Source organism: Protobothrops mucrosquamatus, unplaced genomic scaffold (genome assembly GCF_001527695.2).
Source record: "Protobothrops mucrosquamatus isolate PMUCROS unplaced genomic scaffold, P.Mucros_1.0 scaffold2615, whole genome shotgun sequence".
Taxonomy (NCBI): domain Eukaryota; kingdom Metazoa; phylum Chordata; class Lepidosauria; order Squamata; family Viperidae; genus Protobothrops; species Protobothrops mucrosquamatus.
Window position 1 is genome coordinate 329,582 of NW_015388669.1, and position 22,401 is coordinate 351,982.

The following is a 22,401-nucleotide window of genomic DNA, read 5'->3' on the forward strand; positions in this document are numbered from 1 at the left end:
GGATCTAATTTAGACCCTGTCACATAAAAGTGCAAAGAAATGGGATTGAGAGTAGAGGCAAAGGTGCAAGGCTGCTCACTCGCAAAATTTAAGACCATATTTTATAAACTTGGCTGCATCTTTTAAACAGCATTCAGGCCGCGTCAGAATTCGCCTTAGTAAATGGACAGATCTGGCAGCTGATCAATGGCGAGCATCTTAATTTCAAGCAAGCGGGCAGAAAATGCCAAGCCAAAACCATTTTTTCTACAGTGGTGCCTTGAAGATGGCAAAAGGAGAAACAGCCGAGTCCAAAAATAGCCCATTAAGGAGAGTAATTGTGAGAGGCATAGTAAGCTTAAAAGCCTAATCTGTACAGATGGTGCAGCCTCAAAGAACGAAGCAGAAATTTTAACCGGGTGGGAATTTCCTCTCTGCTGTGCGTCGATTATGGCATAAAATAACTTTGAACTGGGGAGCACAAGGGCAGAGCTTTTCAACCTTTTCACCCATTGTACCACTTTTAGGATATGGAAATATCCGAGTACCACCAGTCGCCTAGCAAGGTGTCAAAAACTTGATGACCCCCCCCAAAAAAGGAAAAAAGTGATAAAGTACAGGTAGTGCTCAACTTACAACAGTTTGCTTAGTGACTGTTCAAAGTTACAATGGCACTGAACAAAGTGCCCCCCAAGCCACAGCCGAGCAAGACGCCTGCCTGCCCACCCGGTGGTACTCTTCCTCCTGTCCGAGGTTTTCATTATTGTGAGCATTTCTGTTGAGGATGGGCAGCGAGGATGGGGTGGGGTGGTTTTTATTCCCCCCCATCTGCTGGGTGGTTGCAGCAGGTTTTGGTCACTTCACATGACCCTGGAACACTGTGACCGTCATAAATATGAATCAGTTGCCAAGCATCTGAATGTAAATCACAAGATCCTGGACATGCTGCAACATTCCAGCTGATCGGCGCTTCTTCTGGTCTCAGCGAAAGCACCAGGATCAGTGCTGCTTTCCAGCTGATTGGTGCTTCTTTAGGGCTCAACAGAAGCACCAGGATCAACGCCGAGCTCCAGCTGGAGCCTGGCGCTGATCCTGGCGCTTCCACTGAGCCCTGACAGCCCCGAAGAAGCGCTGATCAGCTGGAAAGCGGCACTGATCCTGGCGCTTCTGCTGAGCCCTGACAGCCCTGCAGCTCCAGCCATCTCTCGCTTAGGCTTGTGCGGTGCTGCCACTGGTTCAGCTCATTCCCCTCCCCTGCTACCACTTTTCTAGGATGGTCACGTACCACCTGGCAGGTGCCAATGTACCACAGGTGGTACCCGTACCACTGGTTGAAAAGCCCTGCACAACGGTATGAAATAATTCTTGTCTCCAAAGTGCGTAGACTTCAGCTGCTGAAGTCAACTCTTCAGTTGGATGATACCAGCGGCATTTAAAAACGTTCATCAGCTGTTCAATAATTCCAGTTTTTATAGCGGAGAAGGTTATGGAGGAGATTTTGAGACATCAACTGAAGATGATCTCAACCTTTTCAGCCCTGGGTATGGTGGTTCATGAAATTTGTTCAGTTGGATGGCCTTCATCAGGATCTTGAGATGGAGAGAATAACAGAACAACAGAGTTGTGGAAGGGAGCTTGGAGGTCTTCTAGTCGAGACCCTGTACTATTTGAGACAAATTGAGGTCCAATCTCTTCTTGAAAAGCTCCAAACCTTTCATTACCCAACTAGGTAACATCATCAGCACTAGTGCTAGAGGTCACACAACATGCTAAACACTAACAGTGATGTATGTAAACTCAATCATCCAGGCCAAAAATATCTCAAAAGGTTAAATCATTTAACACAAATTAAACATAAATTAAGATACTTTTGGTCTGCATGATTGAGTCTTCATTGACGCATGATAGCAGTGTTCCAATATCTCAGGGGCTGCCACAAAGAAGAGGATGGGGTCAAGTTCTCCAAAGCACCTGAAGACAGAACAAGAAACAATGGATGGAAACTCATCAAAGAGAGAAGTAATCTAGAACTAAGGCGGAATTTCCTGACAGTGAGAACAATTAAAAAGTGGAACTGCTTCCCTCCAGAAGTTGTGAATGCTCCAACACTGGAAGTTTTTAAGAAGAGATTGGACAACCATTTGTCTGAAATGGTATAGGGTTTCCTGCCTGAGCAGGGGGTTGGACTACAAGACCTCCAAGGTCCCTTCCAATTCTATTATTCTATTCTATTCTATTACATATTCTATTCTTTCATATTCTATTCTATTTCATATTCTATTCTATTCTATTCTATTCTATTCTATTCTATTCTATTCTATTCTATTCTATTCTATTCTATTCTATTGCGTTCAATTCTTTTCCAGTGATGGCGAACCTTTTAGAGACCAAGTGCCCAAAAAGTATGACTTGTGGCTCAGCTTGGAAACCTCTCCCTTTCCCCTCAGCGTCGCTGGCTCAGGAATTCTGGGAGTTGAAGTCCACGAGTCATAAAAGAGGCAAGGTTGCCTACCCCTCCCCTATACCATTTCAGACAAATGGCTGTCAAGTCTCTTCTTTAAAACTTCCAGCGTTGGAGCATTCACCACTTCTGGAGGCAAGTTGTTCCTCTGGTTAATTGTTCTCACTGTCAGGAAGTTTCTCCTTAGTTCTAGGTTGCTTCTCTCCTTGATTAGTTTCATCCGTTGCTTCTTGTCCTGCCTTCAGGCGCTTTGGAGAATAGCTTGACTACCTCTTCTTTGGGGCAGCCCCTGAGATATTGGAAGACTGCTCTCATGTCTCCTCTAGTTCTTCTTTTCATTAAACTAGACATACCCAATTCCGGTAACCGTTCTTCATATGTTTTAGCCTCCAGTCTCCTAGTCATTCTTTTTGCTCTTCTTTGCGTTCTTTCGGAGTCTCAACATCTTTTTTATATTGTGGTGACAGAGCCGGATGTAGTATTCCACGGGTGATCTTAATTAAGGCCTTACTAAAGGTCTTACTAAATGCCATCCTGGTATCTTTACACTTGTCACCTTCTTTCAGGTAATTAGAGACATATTTTAAATGTTTCCGGCAGAAAATGAGAAGAGAGACGAGGCAGCGTCCAGCTCCAGTCTTCTCTTCACTGCCGGTGAATATCCTTGCCAAAAGAAAAGACCACATGCTGCGCAACGATGGCCTCCTTCACACAATAACCTACAAGCTGTGTCCAAAATCATTATGCTCGGTTGGGCTTCCTATAAAGAAATGGGAACTCCAGATTCTGTCAATGAGAGACAGACAACACACTCCCTGCGTTAGCCAAGTAATTACCAGAAGAATGAATGAAACCACAGCAGAATGTCTACCACACTTGAGCACCACAATGGTTGAAGGCCAGATGGCCCTATTGAAGTAATGGACTTGACAGATGCCAAAAGGACAGAACACCAGTGTGTGGAAGGATATAGCTTCGGATTATAACTATAGTCCTGCGATCTGAGAATTTATTATTTAGAATAGCCCTAGCTAGCTGGTCTCTGATAGGAAAGAAGGAAAGAAGGAAGGAAGGAAGGAAGGAAGGAAGGAAGGAAGGAAGGAAGGAAGGAAGGAAGGAAGGAAGGAAAGAAGGAAGGAAGGAAGGGATGGGGGAAGAAAGGAGAGGGAAAGAGGGAGGGAGGGAGGAAGGAAGGAAGAGAGGGAGAGGAAGGAAGGAAGGAAGGAAGGAAGGAAGGAAGGAAGGAAGGAAGGAAGGAAGGAAGGGAGATGTAAGCTGTTCCAAGTAAAGCTGTATTTCCAACTGACTGATGGTGGTTTGTCAGTGATGAGGGTGTTCAGCTACCGATCCAGATGTTTTGGGATTGCACCCAAGGCGTCTATCACTTTTGGTCCTAACTTTGCTTTCTTTTCCAAAGTCATTCTTCGTCTATTTGCAGGCCTTTTAATTTTGCGACTTCCTTCCCTTTTTTCCCCCTCTCCTCTTCTGCTGTCTCCAGGTATTATTTTTATTATTATTTAATTAGATCATTAGCTCATTTTTTTTTTTTTGGGTGAGACATTACATACGTATAGCTAATTGCTCTGGAAGGGAAGGAGGATGAAAAAGCTAATAATTTAATCAGTGGGACTTGGAAAGCCCCAAAGCCTCTGCATTTTATGACCCACAGTCTGGTTGCATTAATTTGAACTGTCTCCATCTCGATAAATTACATTTCAGCTAAAATTAATTTTCAAAATTCGGGCAAAGATGGCGAAGCAGTTGGCAAAAGCAGTAGCAGAAGAACTCCGTGCTTACTCTATCCTCATTAAGTTCTCCAAGAGCAAAGACAAGGAGATGCGTCTGAAGCACTTAAATATAAATCTGCTTGCAGTCGTAATCCACACGGTTGAAGTTTTAATGCAGATATTTTAGTTTTGCCAATAGTGCACACTGCTTATGTCAGAATTGTTCCAGATTATTTCTTCAAGGGGGGACCTGGCTCTGTCATGGATGGATCAGGCTGCTATGAAATCACCCAGGTTCAGCCCTGTTATGGTCAGGATTCACTAGATTTCAGAGAAGAGCATCAAAGATGATCAGGGACTGGAGACTAAAACATAGGAAGAACGGTTGTAGGAATTGGGTATGTCTAGTTTAATGAAGAGAAGGACCAGCGGGGACATGATAGCAGCCTTCCAATATCTCAGGGGTTGCCCCAAAGAAGAGGGAGTCAAGCTATTCTCCAAAGCACCTGAAACAACAGATGGAAACTAATTAAGGAGAGAACCAAACTAGAACTAAGGAGAAACTTCCTGACAGTGAGAACAATTAATCAGTGGAACAACCTGCCTCCAGAAGTTGTGGATGCTCCACCACTGGAGGCCTTTAAGAAGAAATTGGACAACCATTTGTCTGAAGTGGTACAGGGTTTCCTGCTTGAGCAGGGGGTTGGACTAGAAGATCTCCAAGGTCCCTTCCAACTCTGTTACTCTGTTAGATCAGTATTTCTCGACTTTGGCAACTTTAAGATGCATGGACTTCAACTCCCAAAATTCCCTAGCCAGAATGCTGTTTGGGGAAATTCTGGGACTTACAGTCTGTGCATCTAACAGTCAGTTGCAAGGTTAAGAAATTCTGCCCTAGAGCCTCCATAACAGATGGTCATTGGCAATATTTGAAGACTTCCCATCCAATATAACTAGACCTCAGCCGTGCAGTTTTTCAGCATCTTTTGCAAACTGGTTTTTTTTTTCAAATGTCTGCTTAATTAGATTGTTTCTATTATTTTTTGAATTGGCGTGATATTATTATTATTATTATTATTATTATTATTATTATTATTATTATTATTATTATTATTATTATTATTATTATTATTATTATTATTATTATTATTATTCATTGCACAGTCAGCCAGATGTTCAGACTGGATTTGGCATTTTTGTCTACCTATCGAGTCCTTCCCAAGGACCCGGGATAGGCAGATGTGGATATTTGATGGTATTACAGATATCGTCGCAGGATGGAAGCAGTTCCTAGTAAGGCCGCCTTTTGCAATTGACTAATGGCGAATTTGTCAATGCCGATGATGGTGTTCAAGTGGTGCTCCAGTTATTTTGGGATTGCACCCAAGGCACCTATTACTATTGGTACTACCCTAGCTTGCCTTTGCCACAGTCATTCTATTTCTATTTGTAGGACTTTGTATTTTGTTATCTTCTCCAGTTCTTTCTCGTCTATTCTGCTGTCTCCAGGCACTGCCACGTCCACTATCCAGACTTTTTTGTCTTTCTTATTGACAGTTGTTAAGTCCGGGGTGTTATGTTGCAGGTGCTTGTCTGTTTGAATTCTGAAGTCCCAGAGCAGTTTAACTTTATCATTTTCTATGACTTTCTCTATTTTATGATCCCACCAGTTCTTGCTTACAGGCAAATGATATCTCTTGCAGATCTTCCAATGCACCATTGTTGCTACTTTGTCATGCCGCTGCTTGTAGTCAGTCTGTGCGATCTTCTTGCAGCAGCTTACCAGGTGGTCCACTGTTTCTTCAGCTTCTTTGCATAGGCGGCACTTACTGTCTGTTGCTGTCTTCTCAATTTTGACTTTGTATGTATTTGTCCTTAAGGTTTGTTGTTGTTGTTGTTGTTGTTATTCATTGCACAGTCAGCCAGATGTTGGCATTGGATCTGGCATTTTTATCCACCTATCAAGTCCTTCCCAAGGCCCTGGAGTAGACAGGTGTGGTTGTTTGATGGTGATACAAATACTGCTGCAGGATGTAAGCTGTTCCAAGTAAAGACGTCTTTTGTAATTGACTGATGGTGGATTTGTCAATGCCAGTGGGGGTTCAAGTGCTGCTTTAGAGATGTTTTGGGATTACCCCCAAGGTCCTCATTATTTGCAACACTAATGAAATGAAGTCAGTAGGAAAAAGTTTTTTTCTGAGCCTGTTTGCTGAATTTTTTTCCCTCCCTCTTTTGTTTTTGCTCCCTCCTAGATAATTACTACGGTACCCCCAAGCCTCCACCAGAGCCAGTCCCACTGCTATTAAATGTCACAGATCAGATCCTCCCAGGTGCCACGCCCAGTTCGGAAGGCAAACGGAGAAGGAACAAGTCAGTGAGCAACATGGAAAAAATGGGCATTGATCCTCCAGAGGAAGAAGAGGAAGAGAAAGCAGTGGTCAATGGCAACGGCATGGCAATCACACCAGGTGAGGCCTTTTTTTCTCCCGAGGTTTTTGTGCACTCCTAGGCTGCATTAACACAGGGACAGAATCAAGATCACGTGAAGTGTTGGTACCACTTTATAACCCCTTGATAAGGCCACACTTAGAATTTTGCATCCAGCTTTGGTCACCATGATGTACAAAGGATGTTGAGACTCTAAAAAGAGTGCAGAGAAGAGCAACAAAGACGATCAGGGGACTGGAGGCTAAAACATACAAGGAACGGCTGCTGGAATTGGGTATGTCTAGTTTAACGAAAAGAAGGACGAGGGGGGACATGATAGCAGTCTTCCAATATCTCGGGCTGCCACAAAGAAGAGGGAGTCAAGCTGTTCTCCAAAGCGCCTGAAGGCAGGACAAGAAGCAACGGATGGAAACTGATCAAGGAGAGAAGCAACCTAGAACTAAGGAGAAACTTCCTGACAGTGAGGACAATTAACCAGTGGAACAACCTGCCTCCAGAAGCGGTGAATGCTCCAACACTGGAAGTTTTTAAGAAGAGACTGGACAGCCATTTGTCCGAAATGGTATAGGGTTTCCTGCCTGAGCAGGGGGTTGGACTAGATGACCTTCAAGGTCCCTTCCAACTATACTATTATTATTATTATTATTATTATTATTATTATTATTATTATTATTATTATTATTATTATTATTATTATTATTATTATTATTATTATTAACTCCCAGAATTCTTGAGCCAGCTACGCTGAGGGGAAAGGGAGAGGTTTCCAAGCTGAGCCATGCTGGCTCAGGAATTCTGGAAGTTGAAGTCCACGAGTCATAAAAGGGCCACGTTTGACGACCCCTGATATAGGGCAGGGGTGGAGAACCTGGGTTCTTTTATGACTCGTGGACTTCAACTCCCAGAATTCCTGAGCCAGCCACGCTGAGGGGAAAGGGAGAAGTTTCCAAGCTGAGCCATGCTGGCTCAGGAATTCTGGGAGTTGAAGTCCACGAGTCATAAAAGAACCCAGGTTGGCTATCCCTGATCTAGTCTCATGAAAAGAAGGACTAGTGACAGGATAGGGGTGACAGGATAGCAGTCTTCCAACACCATAGAGAAGAGGTCCCCAACCTTTTGAGCACCAGGGACCAGTTCCATGGAGAGGGGTTTTTCTCAGGACCGGAAGGTTTCATGTACTGCCTGCATCCCGGTCCACGGATTGGGGGTTGGGGACCCCTGCCATAGAGAAGAGAGGGTTGACTTGTTCTTCAAAGCACCTGAGGGCATGACAAGAAGTAATGAATGGGAGGTTATCAAGGAGAGATCCACATTTGAATTAAGAAGAAATTTCCTGACAGTGAGGACAAATAACCAGTGGAACTGCTTGCCTTCAGAAGTTTTGAGGGCTCCATCACTGGAGGCATTTAAGAAGAGACCGGACAGCCATTTGTCTAGGATGGTATAGGACAGAAGTAGGCAATCTTGGCTCTTTTATGACTTGTGGACTTCAACTCCCAGAATTCCTGAGCCAGCCACGCTGAGGGAAAAGGGAGAGGTTTCCAAGCTGAGCCATGCTGCTCAGGAATTCTGGGAGTTGAAGTCCACGAGTCATAAAAGAGCCAAGGTTGCCCACCCCTGGTATAGGATCTCCTGCTTGAGCAGGGGGTTGGACTAGAAGACCTCCAAGTTCCCTTCCAACTCTGCTATTCTATTATTATGTTTTATACTCAGCATTTGCACACACATAATCAGACAAAAACCACCCCCTTATATCTCACAGTCTCTGAAGACACTTATTTCCCCCCTCTCATCCAGGAGTATTTAAGATTCCTTCCCTCCGAGTCAGGATTCTGAATTTTTGTCTAGGACTTTTTGTAACAGAAATCATTAACAATGGACCCTGAATAAAACAAGAGTAAATTTATGTTTCTGTGGTTTTTTTTCCTGAATTATAGGAAATCCCATTAGGTAGTTGCCTGAGAATATGGAAACGTTCTTTTAATTATGCATTTCTTAAGGCTATGTTAAATTTGCAGACATGATCGGTGAGGAATGGGTGGGAACAATTAAGTTTTTCTAATCTGTCTCTGAGCAAGCTGTTAATTTTCTCTTTTATTCTGATTCCTCTTGCTAACATCTGCTAAGAACTTTTTGAGTGTGTCCAGTCTCTCAGAACCTTCTATTCATCTCGTGATTAATGACGTTGTTGTCATTAGCACGCCTTGTTCGTTCAGCTCAACCTGCAGATTTGGCTCTCCAGTGTTCCATAATCAACTCTACCGAAGGTGGAACTTCCAAAAGTAATGTTAATATTTGCTGCCTTTTTAATTTTAAAACAGGATTTCCATGAATGACTTGGATGGTTGATTTTTAAAGAAATTGTATAACTACAGCATATGCAGTTCCAATGAAAGTCTCTTGTATTATTCATAACCAATGTTTTGGGCTTTCTTCTGCACAGCAATTTTGCTGGATCCATATCTGCAGCTAGGAAGATACCAAAGTCAGTTTTATAGTGCTATATAGGTTAGATTAGAATATGAAAAATGACATGAGCATAGCTTATCTCTACAAAGGCGAATGTCTTCCATTCTTCTTCCAGCCTGCGTTTTTCTGCAGATTTTCCCAACTGCACCCACCTAATTCCTAAACTGATAAATACTTCTCTATCTCAAAATACAGGAACAGATTGCTAATGGTTAACGTGAACCATGAAACCTAAATACAACAAGAGTAGATTTATGTTTCTGTGAGGGTTTTTTTTCCCTGAATTATGGGAAATCCATTAAGTTGTTGCCTGAGAATATGGAAACGTTCTTTTAATTATGCATTTCCCAAGGGCAAGTTAAATTTGCAAACACGATAGGTGGATTCAAAGCCGGAAGCTAATGCGACAAGGAAAATTGGGATCATTTACCCCATCTTCCATGCTACTGGGACTGAATAAAATTCAGGACGGTGTGACGCCTTTTCAAAATAGAATAGTTGTATGTCCAAGGAATATGAAGGAAAATAGTGGTTGCAAGAACAGCAGTGGTTTGCCTTACCTGCAATAGAGATGGGTGAGGGAAGAGATAGCGTTTATCCCAGCTCTGAAATATATTTTAATCAGAATAGAGTTGGAACGGACTTTGGAAGTCTTCTATTCTAGCTCGCTGCTCAAGCAGGAGACCCTATCATTTCTGACAAGTGGCTGTCCAGACTCTTCTTCTTTTTTTTTAATTAAAAGTTTTATAAAGGTTACAATATTTCCCCCCCCCCGTCCCACCTCCAAACCCCCCTCCCCCCCACTTCCCAGAGCTATTCACAGGGTTAACAAATAATAATCATAATCTAAATAACATTAACCAACTATTAAATTACCAAATCTATGAAGCACTTTAACTCCCTATTTAAAATAAATTTAAGTAAATTAAAATTAAACACAACAATAAACAAATAATAATATTATAGTAATAATTAAAAATAACAGAAAAATTAAACTATTGTAAAATATTAACAATAATAATACTCTAAAATTTACTCAAAAACCAAATGGAACTTTTTAGTCCCATATTTATTCTGAATATAATCTATCCATCTTCTCCAAACCGAAATATATCTTTCTTGTGAATGGTCCTTCACATAAGTGGAAATCTTGGCCATTTCTGCTAAATTTGACACTTTAAGTGACCATTCTAATGGCTGCCCAGACTCTTCTTGAAAACCTCCAGTGATGAAGCACCCACAACTTCTGGAGGCAAGCTGTTCCACTGGTTAATTGCCCTCACTGTGAGGAAGTTTCTCCTTAATTCCAGGTTGCTTCTCTCCTTGATTAGTTTCCATCCATTGCTTCTTATCTTGCCTTCTGGTGCTTTGGAAAATAAGTAGATCCCCTCTTCTTTGTGGCAGCCCCTCAAATACTTGAATACTACTATCATGTTCCCCCCCCATCCAAGTCCTTCTTTTCTCTAGACTAGACGTACCCAATTCCTGCAACCATTCTTTGTATGTTTTAGTCCCCAGGCCCTTCATCATCTTAGTTGTTCTTCTCTGCACTTTTTTTCCAAAGTCTCAATATCTTTTTTATAATGTGATGACCAAAACTGGATGCAGTATTCCAGGTGTGGCCTTACTAAGTTGTCTGAACTTCTCTGAACTTCCTCATCAAACTCATGTCTTGAGCTTTTATCCTCCTCCCGTGATGCAGCTTAATGTTTCAAAGTAGGTCACCTAAAACATGCCAGACTGGTTTCCATTGGTTACAGGAAGGAAAGACTTAATTTAGAAGTGCGTCTTCAGCAAATCTGGAAAGATTCGGCCTGTCTTAAATGTTGCGGCTCAGAATATCTTGTCGTCGCGCTTTTAATATTTTTAAACGAATCCTTTCTAGAGAAGAAAATGCTTCGCGCTAAATGTGATTTGTGTCTATACACAGTACATCGCTTCGGGTAGAAAAGAGTCACTCACCAAAGTAGTAGCGCAAAATCCTTGCCGTTGGAGCCAAAATCAAGGGAACTCCCTCAGGTTCGTAGAAAAATAATGATACAAAGAGATTAAACCAACTGCAGGATCCTGAGAGGATTTTATTCATATTAAAAAGTTTGTGATCCCTGTAACATTATTAGGTTTATTGGAATAAAGCCACCTTTGGTACTTAAAAGAAAAATGACAGCCAACGGAGGAAAACTATGTAGCTGATTTTATATATATAATGTCACTATTGAGAGATTGGTCTGATTACCTTTGATCTATTGGGTCAAATTGTATCAATGTCTATCAAGGCATGTGATAGACAAACTGGCAACTGAGAGTTAGCTGCACACCCAGGATCAAATTCCTGGGTGTGCAGCTAATGAGTAGACTTGCTTGGTCTCTCAACAGTGAGAAACTGGTGAAGCGGGCACAGCAGCGCCTGCATTTTCTGCGTCGCATGAGAAAAGCACATCTTCCTTCCCCTGTCCTGACCACTTTCTACAGGGGGACGATCAAGAGCATCCTGTCATACAGCATCACAGTCTGGTTTAGTAGCATCCCTGCTTCAGACAGGAAGGCAGTGCAGAGAGTGGCCGAAAAGATCATTGGCAGCTCCCTCCCTCCCATCCAGGACATAGCATAGAAGCATTGCTTGAGCAGGGTCCGTAAGATTATCTGGGACACTACACATCCTCTTCACAACCTGTTTTCCTTGTTACCTTCTGGGAGGAGGCTTCGTGGTATCCAAAGCAGAACATCCAGATTCAGCCATAGTTTCATTCCATACAGCATTAACCTTGTGAACTCTCAAGCTTCCTCCTTCCGTTATATATTCAAGATGGACAATATTTAATATTTATTTGCTATGTATATGTAGGGATGTGGGTCTATACATATGTTGTTCATAGTATGTTTAGATATATGTCATGTATGTGTTTCACTTTGAGAACAGGCAACTAAATTTAATTTTTGATGTGTGCCGTTGTGCCCACAGTAAAAAAATGACAAAGGTTATCTTATCTTATCTTATCTAATTTGGTGTAGTGGCAAAGGTCCTAGCTTAGAAACCAGGCGATGATGAATTCTAGAACTCTTTTAAGCATGAAAACTGGCTGGGTGACTTTGGCATCAACTTTCAACTCAGCCCATCCCACCTTACAGGGTTTTGTTGAGGGGAATATATGATTTTAGGCGTGTTTGCCACTTGAAATAGAGATTGAGATATAGTGTAGGAGAAGAACAGACTGAGCTGGAAGGTGGCGTTAAACATGTCATCAGTTTGGAATCACTGCGTTGCCACAAGAAACTCAAGTCCAGCCCAACAAATCTTCCTGGTTATATCCTGCGAGTGATATAGTGAGAAATGAGGGTGAAGGTTCATTCTCTGAGCTTGTGGGTCGGTTTCTGAACGTTTTGTTACCAAGCCTAGGTAACATCTAACAGATATTCACAACTATTGCAAATAGTAAGAAATAATTATGATGATGATGATGATGATGATAATGATGATGAAATTATTCATTAATAATGAAGATCAAAAGGCATCAAGATCAAAAAAATGATTGCATAGTGTAGTGTACATCATAATAATAATAGCACATAGTTGTTGATTATTTATTTGATTCTGATCCAGGCTGAAGTTTATAACTAGAAAGGCCAAACTAGGCTGACTTCTTTATTTTGCCCGCTCTGTCTTCATACGTATGACTTGGAGATGCCCTCCTGAAACCCAGTCACACCAATTGTGTTTCACTGCAAAAATAATCGCCTGTGAACAATATAAGCTATTATTGTGGGGGTACGGTGGCCTAGTGGTTAAGATGCTGGGCTGTCAGCTGAACGTTCAAGACCCAAGTAGCCCATGATGGGATGAGCCCGTTTCTTGCCCCAACTCCTGCTCACCCAGCAGTTCAAAAGCATGCAAATGCGAGAAGATAAATAGGTACCACTTCTGTGGGAAGGCAACAATGTTGTGTGATCACAGAAGATGTCTTTGGACAACGCTGGCTCCCTTGGCCAAGAAACAGAGGTGAGCACTGCCCCCTAGAGTCAGATATGACCAAATAGGGCAGTGGTGGCGAACCTATGGCACGTGTGCCAGAGGCGGCACTCAGAGCCCTCTTTGTGGGCACGCACGCCGTCGCCCCAGTAGAGTTCGCCAGAGTAGCGAGCACATGGCGTTTGGAAGCGACAGGGCAGGAAGTGAGCGAGCAAGCGGCATTGGCCCCCTGGGGATGCCCCAGAGATGGCGAGGGACTGGTCCCCGCAACCCTGGTCCCGGCCCACCCACCCTGGCCACGCCCACCCAGTCTGCCGTGACCACCGCAGCTGTGACCACCACGCTGTGCCCACCCAGTGACCATGCCTACCCAGCGGCCGTGCCCACCCAGTGGGCCACAACCCCCCGCCCCCCCTGAGAGCACCACAATGCTGATGCGGCCTTGGCACTTTGCAATAAACGAGTGGGTTTTGGGTTGCAGTTTGGGCACTCGGTCTCTAAAAGGTTTGCCATCACTGAGATAGGGGAAACTTTTATCTTTACCTTTAAAAATGACGTCCGTGTTTTTGTCCATGCAGAGTCAAGTGAACATGAGGAGAAGAGCACGGGTGCCTCAGGAGAAACTCCATCTCAGCCTTATCCTGCTCCTCTTTATAGCCAGCCGGAAGAAGTGAAAGAGGAGATGGATGTAACCAAGCAGCCCAAAATTGAAGAAAACGACGAACTGGGGCCCTTGCCAGATAACTGGGAAATGGCTTACACAGAGAAAGGGGAAGTCTACTTTATTGAGTAAGTACTACCTGTTGCAAAGGGAATAAGTCCCTCCCAGCTCTGAATTCAGTGGGACCCACTCCGACGAATGATGTAGTTCTACTGATAATAGCCAGGATCTTGTGTGGTGTGATTAGAGTTCCTTAGGACTATGTTGTTGTTGTTAATTGTGAAGTCGTGTCCGACCCATCGCAACCCCATGTCTTCCTGTCCTCTACCATCTTCTGGAGTCCATTTAAGTTCACGCCGGCTGCTTCAGTGACTCCATCCAGCCACCTCATTCTCTGTCATCCCCTTCTTCTCTTGCCCTCAATCTTTCCCAGCATCAGGCTCTTCTCCAGTGAGTCCTTCCTTCTCATTAGGTGGCCAAAGTACTTGAGTTTCAGCTTCAGGATCTGGCCTTCTAAAGAGCAGTCAGGGTTGATCTCCTCTAGGACTGACCGGTTAGATCGCCTTGCAGTCCAGGGGACTCGCAGGAGTCTTCTCCAGCACTAGAGTTCAAAGGCCTCGATTCTTTGGTGCTCAGCCTTTCTTATGGTCCTTAGGACTATGCACTTTATTTATTTAAATCAGGGTCTCCAATCTTGGCAACTTTAAGACTTGTGGACTTCAACTCCCAGAATTCCCTAGCCAGCATGGCAGGCTGAGGAATTCTGGGAGTTGAAGTCCACGAATCTTAAAGTTGCCAAGATTGGGGGGGGTGATTTAAATTATTTAACTTTTAGTATTACCCTATGGGCTAGTCAGTGTCTTAAACCATTTATTTAGTTTTGAAAGTTTGGCATAATCACAGTGATGCTTTTTCGTGTAGGCCTCGTTAAGATGAATATTCTTGTGTTGCTTATATCAAAGATGTAAAGACTTAGCAGGTGCCAACTATAAAGTAAAACAAGTCCCTTCTATTTCCGTTTCTGGGAATTGATGTGAAAGTTGTTGGGCAGACGTTGCGCGAGTGCTTCCTGATTTTGAGTTTTCTGACTGAGGAAGGTCAGCATGCGTTAATAGGAGTGAGTTGCTCATAATTGGTCTGTATTCTCTCCCTAGCGCAGGGTTAGGCAACCTTGGCTCTTTTATGACTGGTGGACTTCAACTCCCAGAATTCCTGAGCCAGCCATGCTGAGGGGAAAGGGAGAGGTTTCCAAGCTGAGCCATGCTGGCTCAGGAATTCTGGGAGTTGAAGTCCACAAGCCATGAGGGGGCCATAGTTCCCCCATGCTGGCTCAGGAATTCTGGGAGTTGAAGTCCACCAGTCATAAAAGGGCCAAGTTTGAAGACCCCTGGTTTAAATATTTAAATATTTTTTCCTCACGGTCACGTGATCAAAATTCAGGCATTTGGGCAGGGGTAGGCAACCTTGGCTCTTTTATGACTCGTGGACTTCAATTCCCAGAATTCCAGAGCCAGCCATGCTGAGGGGAAAGGGGGAGGTTTCCAAGCTGAGCCATGCTGGCTCAGGAATTCTGGGAGTTGAAGTCCACAAGCCATGAGGGGGCCATAGTTCCCCCATGCTGGCTCAGGAATTCTGGGAGTTGAAGTCCACGAGTCATAAAAGAGCCAAGGTTGCCTACCCCTGCTCTAGTGCATCTTGTCTTCGTAAAGCTGGCAGTGCTACATGGTGCAGAACAGGAAGCCAGCAAGTGGAAATGGTTTTAATACATCTGCTTATAATCCTCACAGTGCCGTTGTCCAAATACATTACATCATATGACATAGTAATAGAGGTTACCTAGCAAATATTTTAAGGGAACATTTCCTCCCCCCCCCCTTTCTAATACACTTCATCAATTTCATGGCCTCTTATTCCCCGTTTCTATTTTAAACCCCTGGCTCCTCTCCAAGGATCGGCTGCATGTGCATTAGGCGGACCTAAATAAATGCATAATAGCACTCGGAATTTTTCCTGCAGATTTCCCAAGAGCGCATAAAGCGGCGGTACAAAAATACGTAGGGTCACTTTAACTCCACTCTGTCCAATGGAAAAAAGATCAGACTTTTCTGACCTTTGTGACATTTTCTGACTTTTCTGAAATTTATGCACAGGGTTTATTGGCTAATGAGCATGAGCCATTTTAAAAGCAGGCAAATTATTATTATTATTATTATTATTATTATTATTATTATTATTATTATTATTATTATTATTATTATTATTAAGTTGGAAGGGACCTTGGAGGTCATCTAGTCCAACCCCCTGCTCAGGCAGGAAACCCTGCAGGGACTCCTTTATAGGCAGATACAATGACAAATGTTGGGATTCACCTTCACATTTCCTTCAAGCATGCAAGCTTCTTCATACTCAAGCAGAGAAAAACCCACTGTCCACTTCTAAGTTGATATGTCTAGGGCTGTCCTGTTAAAGTATTTTTAATAATAATGATGATGATGATGATGATGATGATGATGATGATGATGATGATGATGATGATGATGATGATAAAGTTGGAAGGGACCTTGGAGGTCATCTAGTCCAACCCCCTGCTCAGGCAGGAAACCCTATACCATTTCGGACAAATGGCTGTCCAGTCTCTCCTTAAAAACTTCCAGTGTTGGAGCATTCACCGCTTCTGGAAGCAGGTTGTTCCACTGGTTAATTGTTCGAACTGTCAGGAAGTTTCTCCTTAGTTCCAGGTTGCTTCTCTCCTTAATCAGTTTCCATCCGTTGCTTCTTGTCCTGCCTTCAGGTGCTTTGGAAAATAGCTTGACTCCCTCTTCTTTGGGGCAGCCCCTGAGATATTGGAAGACTGCTATCATGTCCCCCCTCGTCCTTCTCTCGTTAAACTAGACAGACCCAATTCCAGCAGCCGTTCCTTATGCAAGTAGATAAATAGGTACCACTTCGATGGGAAAGTTACAGCGTTGCATGTGCTTCAGCATATATCCATGCTGGCCGCATGACCACGGAAGCATCTTTTGTGGCCGACTCACTAAGCACCCCGCTCGCAACCAGACAAGAGAAACTGGGCAGGTTTGGAATGCAAGGGAGGCTTGGGAGGGAATTGTGGAATGCAAGAGAGCCAGCTGTCACCTGGCAACATCCTAGTCCTCAAGGTCAAATGATGGGGAAGCTTCAAGGTGCTCAGACTGTTGCCCAAAGCAAATTGATTCTAATTGATTGGTGGACAATGAACAGTGGGTGGCCCAGGGGAGAAAAGGGGATTTTACCTATGCTGCTTCGTGCGCGAAAACTTCAGATCATCAGGAATATAAAACAAACTTTGTCGTTCTTTTCATCATTTTCATTTGAACCCACTTTCTTTCCACAAACAAAACTTCTTATTGAACGGTTTGATCAAAGCAATACGGGCAGTCCTCCACTTACAACAAGTCATTCAACAAGGGTCTGAAGTTACAATGGACTCAGAAAAATGATTTACAACTTATTCTTGGAGTGACATGTGTGACTTGTCCCTGTGGTCACGCCATCGCAATTCGGGTGCTTGGCAAATGTCTCGCTTTAACAACGGTCGAAGCCTCTTGCTTATTCGCACAATCGCGATTTGTGACTTTGCCAGCAAGCACAGTCCATTTGCGGAAGCTGGATTTGCTGAATCGCAACTGCGACTCCGTGTAACCACCACGGTGATTCGCATAGCAGCTGTGGTTATAAAAATTGTCATAATATCAGGAGCAGTCACACAAGGATCCCATCGCTTAGCAGCCAAAATCCCAGTCTCCATTGTGGTCAAAAGTCTAAGACTGCCTATCCAAAATACATTCTTCACAATGTTGTGTAAGATTTGTCATCAGGACAAGAATGTTGTCTTAACAGAACAGTTCATTTAGTGACCATTCCAAGTTACAATGGCACTGAAAAACGTGACTTAGAACTACTTTTCGTGCTTGCGACCGTTGCAGCATCCCCAGGGTCACGTGATCAAAATTCAGATGCTTGGCAACTGGACGGTACTTAGGACGGTTGCAGTGCCCCGGGATCCTCCTTTTTGTGACCTCCTGACAAGCAAAATCAGTGGGGAAGTAGGATTCACTTAACAACCGTGTTACTAACTTAACAACTGCAGTGATTCCCTTAACAGCTGTGACAAGAAAGGTCATAAAATAGAGAATGTATCCACATTCTCCTAACCACTGACTCATTTTTTTTTCTTTTCCTTAACTGGAACGTGTGTGGTCCTCATTCTTCGAGCCCTACATCCAATGATTATTTGATTGTAGAATTGCTTTGGGGCCCAGCGATGGTGTTTCGCTATCTCAGTTATTTGGAAGACATAATAGTATTATAAATAAATGATTGGACAATCGTCATTGTCTTTTCCCATGGAGTTTTAAAACTGAGAAACGCACTAGACGCCTTGAATAAATAACTCTAACCAGCTCTTGGGGTTTCATAGAAGAAGATACTATAAGACGGGGGGGTTGTTACTATTAGTTTACTTCTCTGAGTGCAGCAATGGCAATGTATATATATATATTTTGTCCAAGATAATTAGTGCATTTAGTATGGCGTTTTACTGAATGCTTCCCTCGCGATGAGACCAACTGGATTCTTGGCTGACCAAACGGTAACTAGCTAGGAAATAAAAAGTTAACGGCATTGAAATGATCCCTCTCGTTCTGTGTTTCCCTCTAGTCTCTTCCCATTTATTCTCTCTGCCAATTTGCCTGGAGTGAATCCTTTAAATGGCTTGCCTTGAATGACTAAGGGAGCAGAAGGTGACATTTAGAAAATAATTCTCGGTTTTCCTATTTGGGGAGTTTGCCATAATTGGAAGTTTGGGTCCCGGTAAAGGTTCAGTTTAAAAAGCGCAGCTGGGAGTCAGCATGCAGGTGAGGTTGATGTATAAGATTAGGAGTGCTTATGCCAGTGGTGGCGAACCCTTTAGAGACCGAGTGCCCAAACTGCAACCGAAAACCCCCTTATGTATGTCGGGTGCCGGGTGGGCATGGCCTATTGGGTGGGTGTGGCCTATTGGGTGGGCGTGGCTTCGGTGGTAACGGCAGACTGGATGGGACTAAAAAGTTCAATCAATCAATTCCAACTTTGCGAGATCTTTTTTTCCCCGCGAGAAGTTGAAATTGATTGATTGGTTGAACCTTTTTTTTTTTTTTTGCACACGGCGGTGGAAGCCTAAAGTGAAAAGGTTTTATAAAACCCAGTTGAAGGCCTAGGACTGGGGCGACGGCGCGCGTGCCCACAGAGAGGGCTCTGCGTGCCGCCTCTGGCACCCGTGCCATAGGTTTGCCACCACGGGCTTATGCGGTTCTTCGCTTTAGAAGAATTGAGCCAAACATGGGTTGTTGGGTTCCCCCCCCAAAAAAATGGCAACTGGACTTTCTTTGTTTTCCTTGAAGACATTTCACTTCTCATCCAAGAAGCTTCTTCAGTTCCGACCGAATGGTGGGGAAATGGAAGGATTTATACTCCTTGCAGACAGCTAGTCGTTCTTGGATGATGTCTGCGTATAGTTAAGTAAACAGAATAATGATATTTCACAGTGGTGGGTCTTCATGTGTTGCTGAATTTCTGTTGTTGTTAGTTGCGAAGTTGGGTCCGACCCATCGCGACCCCATGGACAACGTTCCTCCAGGCCTTCCTGTCCTCTACCATCTTCTGGGGTCCATTTAAGCTCACGCCTCCTGCTTCAGTGACTCCATCCAGCCACCTCATTCTCTGTCGTCCCCTTCTTCTCTTGCCCTCAATCTTTCCCAGCATGAGGCTCTTCTCCAGGGAGTCCTTCCTTCTCATTAGGTGGCCAAAGTACTTGAGTTTCAACTTCAGGATCTGGCCTTCTAAAGAGCAGTCGGGGTTTCTCCTGAATTTCTACTACCCAACTTTCCACACCACAGTAGAGGGATCCTGGTAGCCCAACTGGAGATGATGTAAATTAAATTTACAACGAGTTAATGAGGACACTGTGATGGGACTTGCACAGAGGCAAAGCAGGTGCATTTTTTCCTAAAAGAACTTATACGCTGCAGAAGTTCAGACTGAAAGCAGGAGGGTCTGGAGAAGAAGGACCCCAAGTGGGCAACATGGCTCATGCAGAGCTATCAGAGTTAGTGCTCAGCGTGCGTAACACCCAGACAAGGCTAACAATGTGACCTTTAATCAAGGTCTTTTCCTTGTGCCTTTGATAGATTTCTTTTTTTTTTAATATGGAGATTTTTATCCCCCTGTTAGAAAGAACATTCCATTCTGTATATCTGGAGTGGTTTGACAGATTTATCCTCACAAGGTGAAATCAAAAATTAAGAAGACAATGGAGATCAGGGTATGTAACTTTCTTCCACCTATTGGAATTCAGACATGTGTTAGGAAACAGAATTTGTCTCCAGTCATGCTGATCAACTGAGATCCAGGCTACTTCAGTTTGATCATAATTGAAGCAAATTTCATTTTGGGGGGAAAGAGGATGGATTGATTCTAATCATGGCTAATCCAAAATTCAACCATGCACATTTTTTTCCCCATTCTCAGATTCAGCAGTTTAGATTTTAGGTTGCACTGAAGGTGTTACCTAGTTGGGTAAAGCATCTTCAAGAAAACCATCAAGCTCAGAGAGCACCAAAGACCCCACAGTTCTCCTCCCCTTCCTCTCTTCCACTCCACAAACTCCACTCCCTTCTAGCACTGATGAAGTTACCTAATTAGGTAATGAAACATCTTCAAGAAAACCACCAAATTCAGAGAGCACCAAAAAAACCCACAGTTCCCCTCCTCCTCCTTCTCTTCCACTCCACAAACCCTACTCCCTTCTAGAACTAATGATGTTACCTAGTTCGGTAAAGAAATGTCTGCAAGAAGAGCACCAAGTTCAGAGAGCACCAAGGACCCTACAGTCGTCTTCTTCTTCTTCTTCTTCTTCTTCTTCTTCTTCTTCTTCTTCTTCTTCTTCTTCTTCTTCTTCTTCTTCTTCTTCTTCTTCTTCTTCTTCTTCTTCTTCTTCTTCTTCTTCTTCTTCTTCTTCTTCTTCTTCTTCTTCTTCTTCTTCTTCTCCTTCTCCTTCTCCTTCTCCTTCTCCTTCTCCTTCTCCTTCTCCTTCTCCTTCTCCTTCTCCTTCTCCTTCTCCTTCTCCTTCTCCTGCTTCTGCTTCTGCTTCTGCTTCTTCTGCTTCTTCTGCTTCATCCTCCTCCTCATTCTCATCCCTCTAGAACTAATGATGTTATCTAGTTGGGTAATGAAACATCTTCAAGAAAACAACCAAGCTCAGAGAGCTCCAAGGACAGTTTAGATTCTACAGTATTTCAGTTTCTAGAAACTAGAAATTGACAATCGACAAAAAGTCCAACCTATCAGTCTACTTCAAAGTCAAAAAAGAAAGTCCAGTCCAGATTAAAACCTGTGACATCCTCTGTGTGATTAAAAAATCACACTACTTCGGGCACAAAAAGCAATCAATAGTATCAACGTGCTTGGACTTTTGAGAGGCTGTTTGATCTTTCATCACCCTTCATTAAAAGAAAAAGACTTGGATGAATGGTTAGGTTAGTCAACAAAGGGCAGATAAATAAAAACTTTCATAACTCATTCCTAAGTGGCCAATCCAAAATGAGTAGCCTCCAATGTTAGGTTTAATAAATAAATTGTCCGTTACCTAAGAGTTTAGTGGTTGTATGAAGAAAGAGCAAGAAGATACATGTTAGCCCAAAATCTGTCTTTTAAGATTGGGAACTAATAGACCACATCCATGGGTGGCTTTGTGCTAATGAAAAGTGTCTTTATTGCATACGTTTGAACACACAATTCTCAACATTTTCTAAATTTTATAGTTTACTACACCATGTCCAATTTGAAGGACAACATTTGGGCAATCTCTAGAGATAAGCCCTACTGCAGGGGTCTTCAGACTTGGCAAATTTAAGACTTGTGGACTTCAGCTCCCAGAATTCCTCAGCCAGCCCTGGCAGTTGAAGTCCACAAGTCTTAAAGTTGCCAAGTTTGAAGGCCCCTGCTCTACTGGATGGTCAATAATGGAGCCCCTCTTCCTTATAAGAACTCAAGAAAAACATCCTGGCTCAAAGGCAGGGGGAAAACCCCAAGTTTTTAATGTCTTTGGGGGAGAGGGGAACATCAGGAAATGGAAGAAAACACATACCACATTGCTTTGATAAGACCATACTTGGAATGCTGTGTCCAGTTTTGGTCACCAAAACATACATACGAAAAATGCTGAGACTGTAGAAAGGTTGTAGAGAAGAACAACAAAGATGTTTAGAGGTCTGGAGGCTAAAACATATGATGAAGGGCTGCAAGAACGGGGTATGTCTAATAATAATAATAATAATAATAATAATAATAATAATAATAATAATAATAATAATAATAATAATAATTAGAAAGACTGTGGCAAAAGCAAGCAAAGGTAGTACCAATAGTAATAGGCGCCTTGGGTGCAATCCCAAAACAACTGGAGCACCACTCGAACACCATCGGCATTGACAAATTCGCTATTAGTCAATTGCAAAAGGCGGCCTTACTAGGAACTGCTTCCATCCTGCGACGATATCTGTAATACCATCAAACATCCACATCTGCCTATCCCAGGTCCTGGGTAAGGACTCGATAGGTAGACAAAATGCCAAATCCAGTCTGAACATCTGGCTGACTGTGCGATGATCCA

General features: G+C 43.1%; 1 protein-coding gene across 1 annotated transcript in view; it reads left to right on the forward strand.

Moving 5' to 3' along the window:
* LOC107296047 (membrane-associated guanylate kinase, WW and PDZ domain-containing protein 2-like) overlaps positions 1-22,401 on the forward strand; it is a gene marked incomplete at its 3' end in the record, with an annotated part of 340,452 nt that overhangs the window by 239,350 nt on the left and 78,701 nt on the right. The window contains exons 4-5 of the mRNA XM_029285961.1: positions 6,420-6,635; positions 13,630-13,840. Of these exons, the coding sequence (XP_029141794.1) occupies positions 6,420-6,635; positions 13,630-13,840 (427 nt within the window). The remainder of the gene's footprint in view (positions 1-6,419; positions 6,636-13,629; positions 13,841-22,401) is intronic.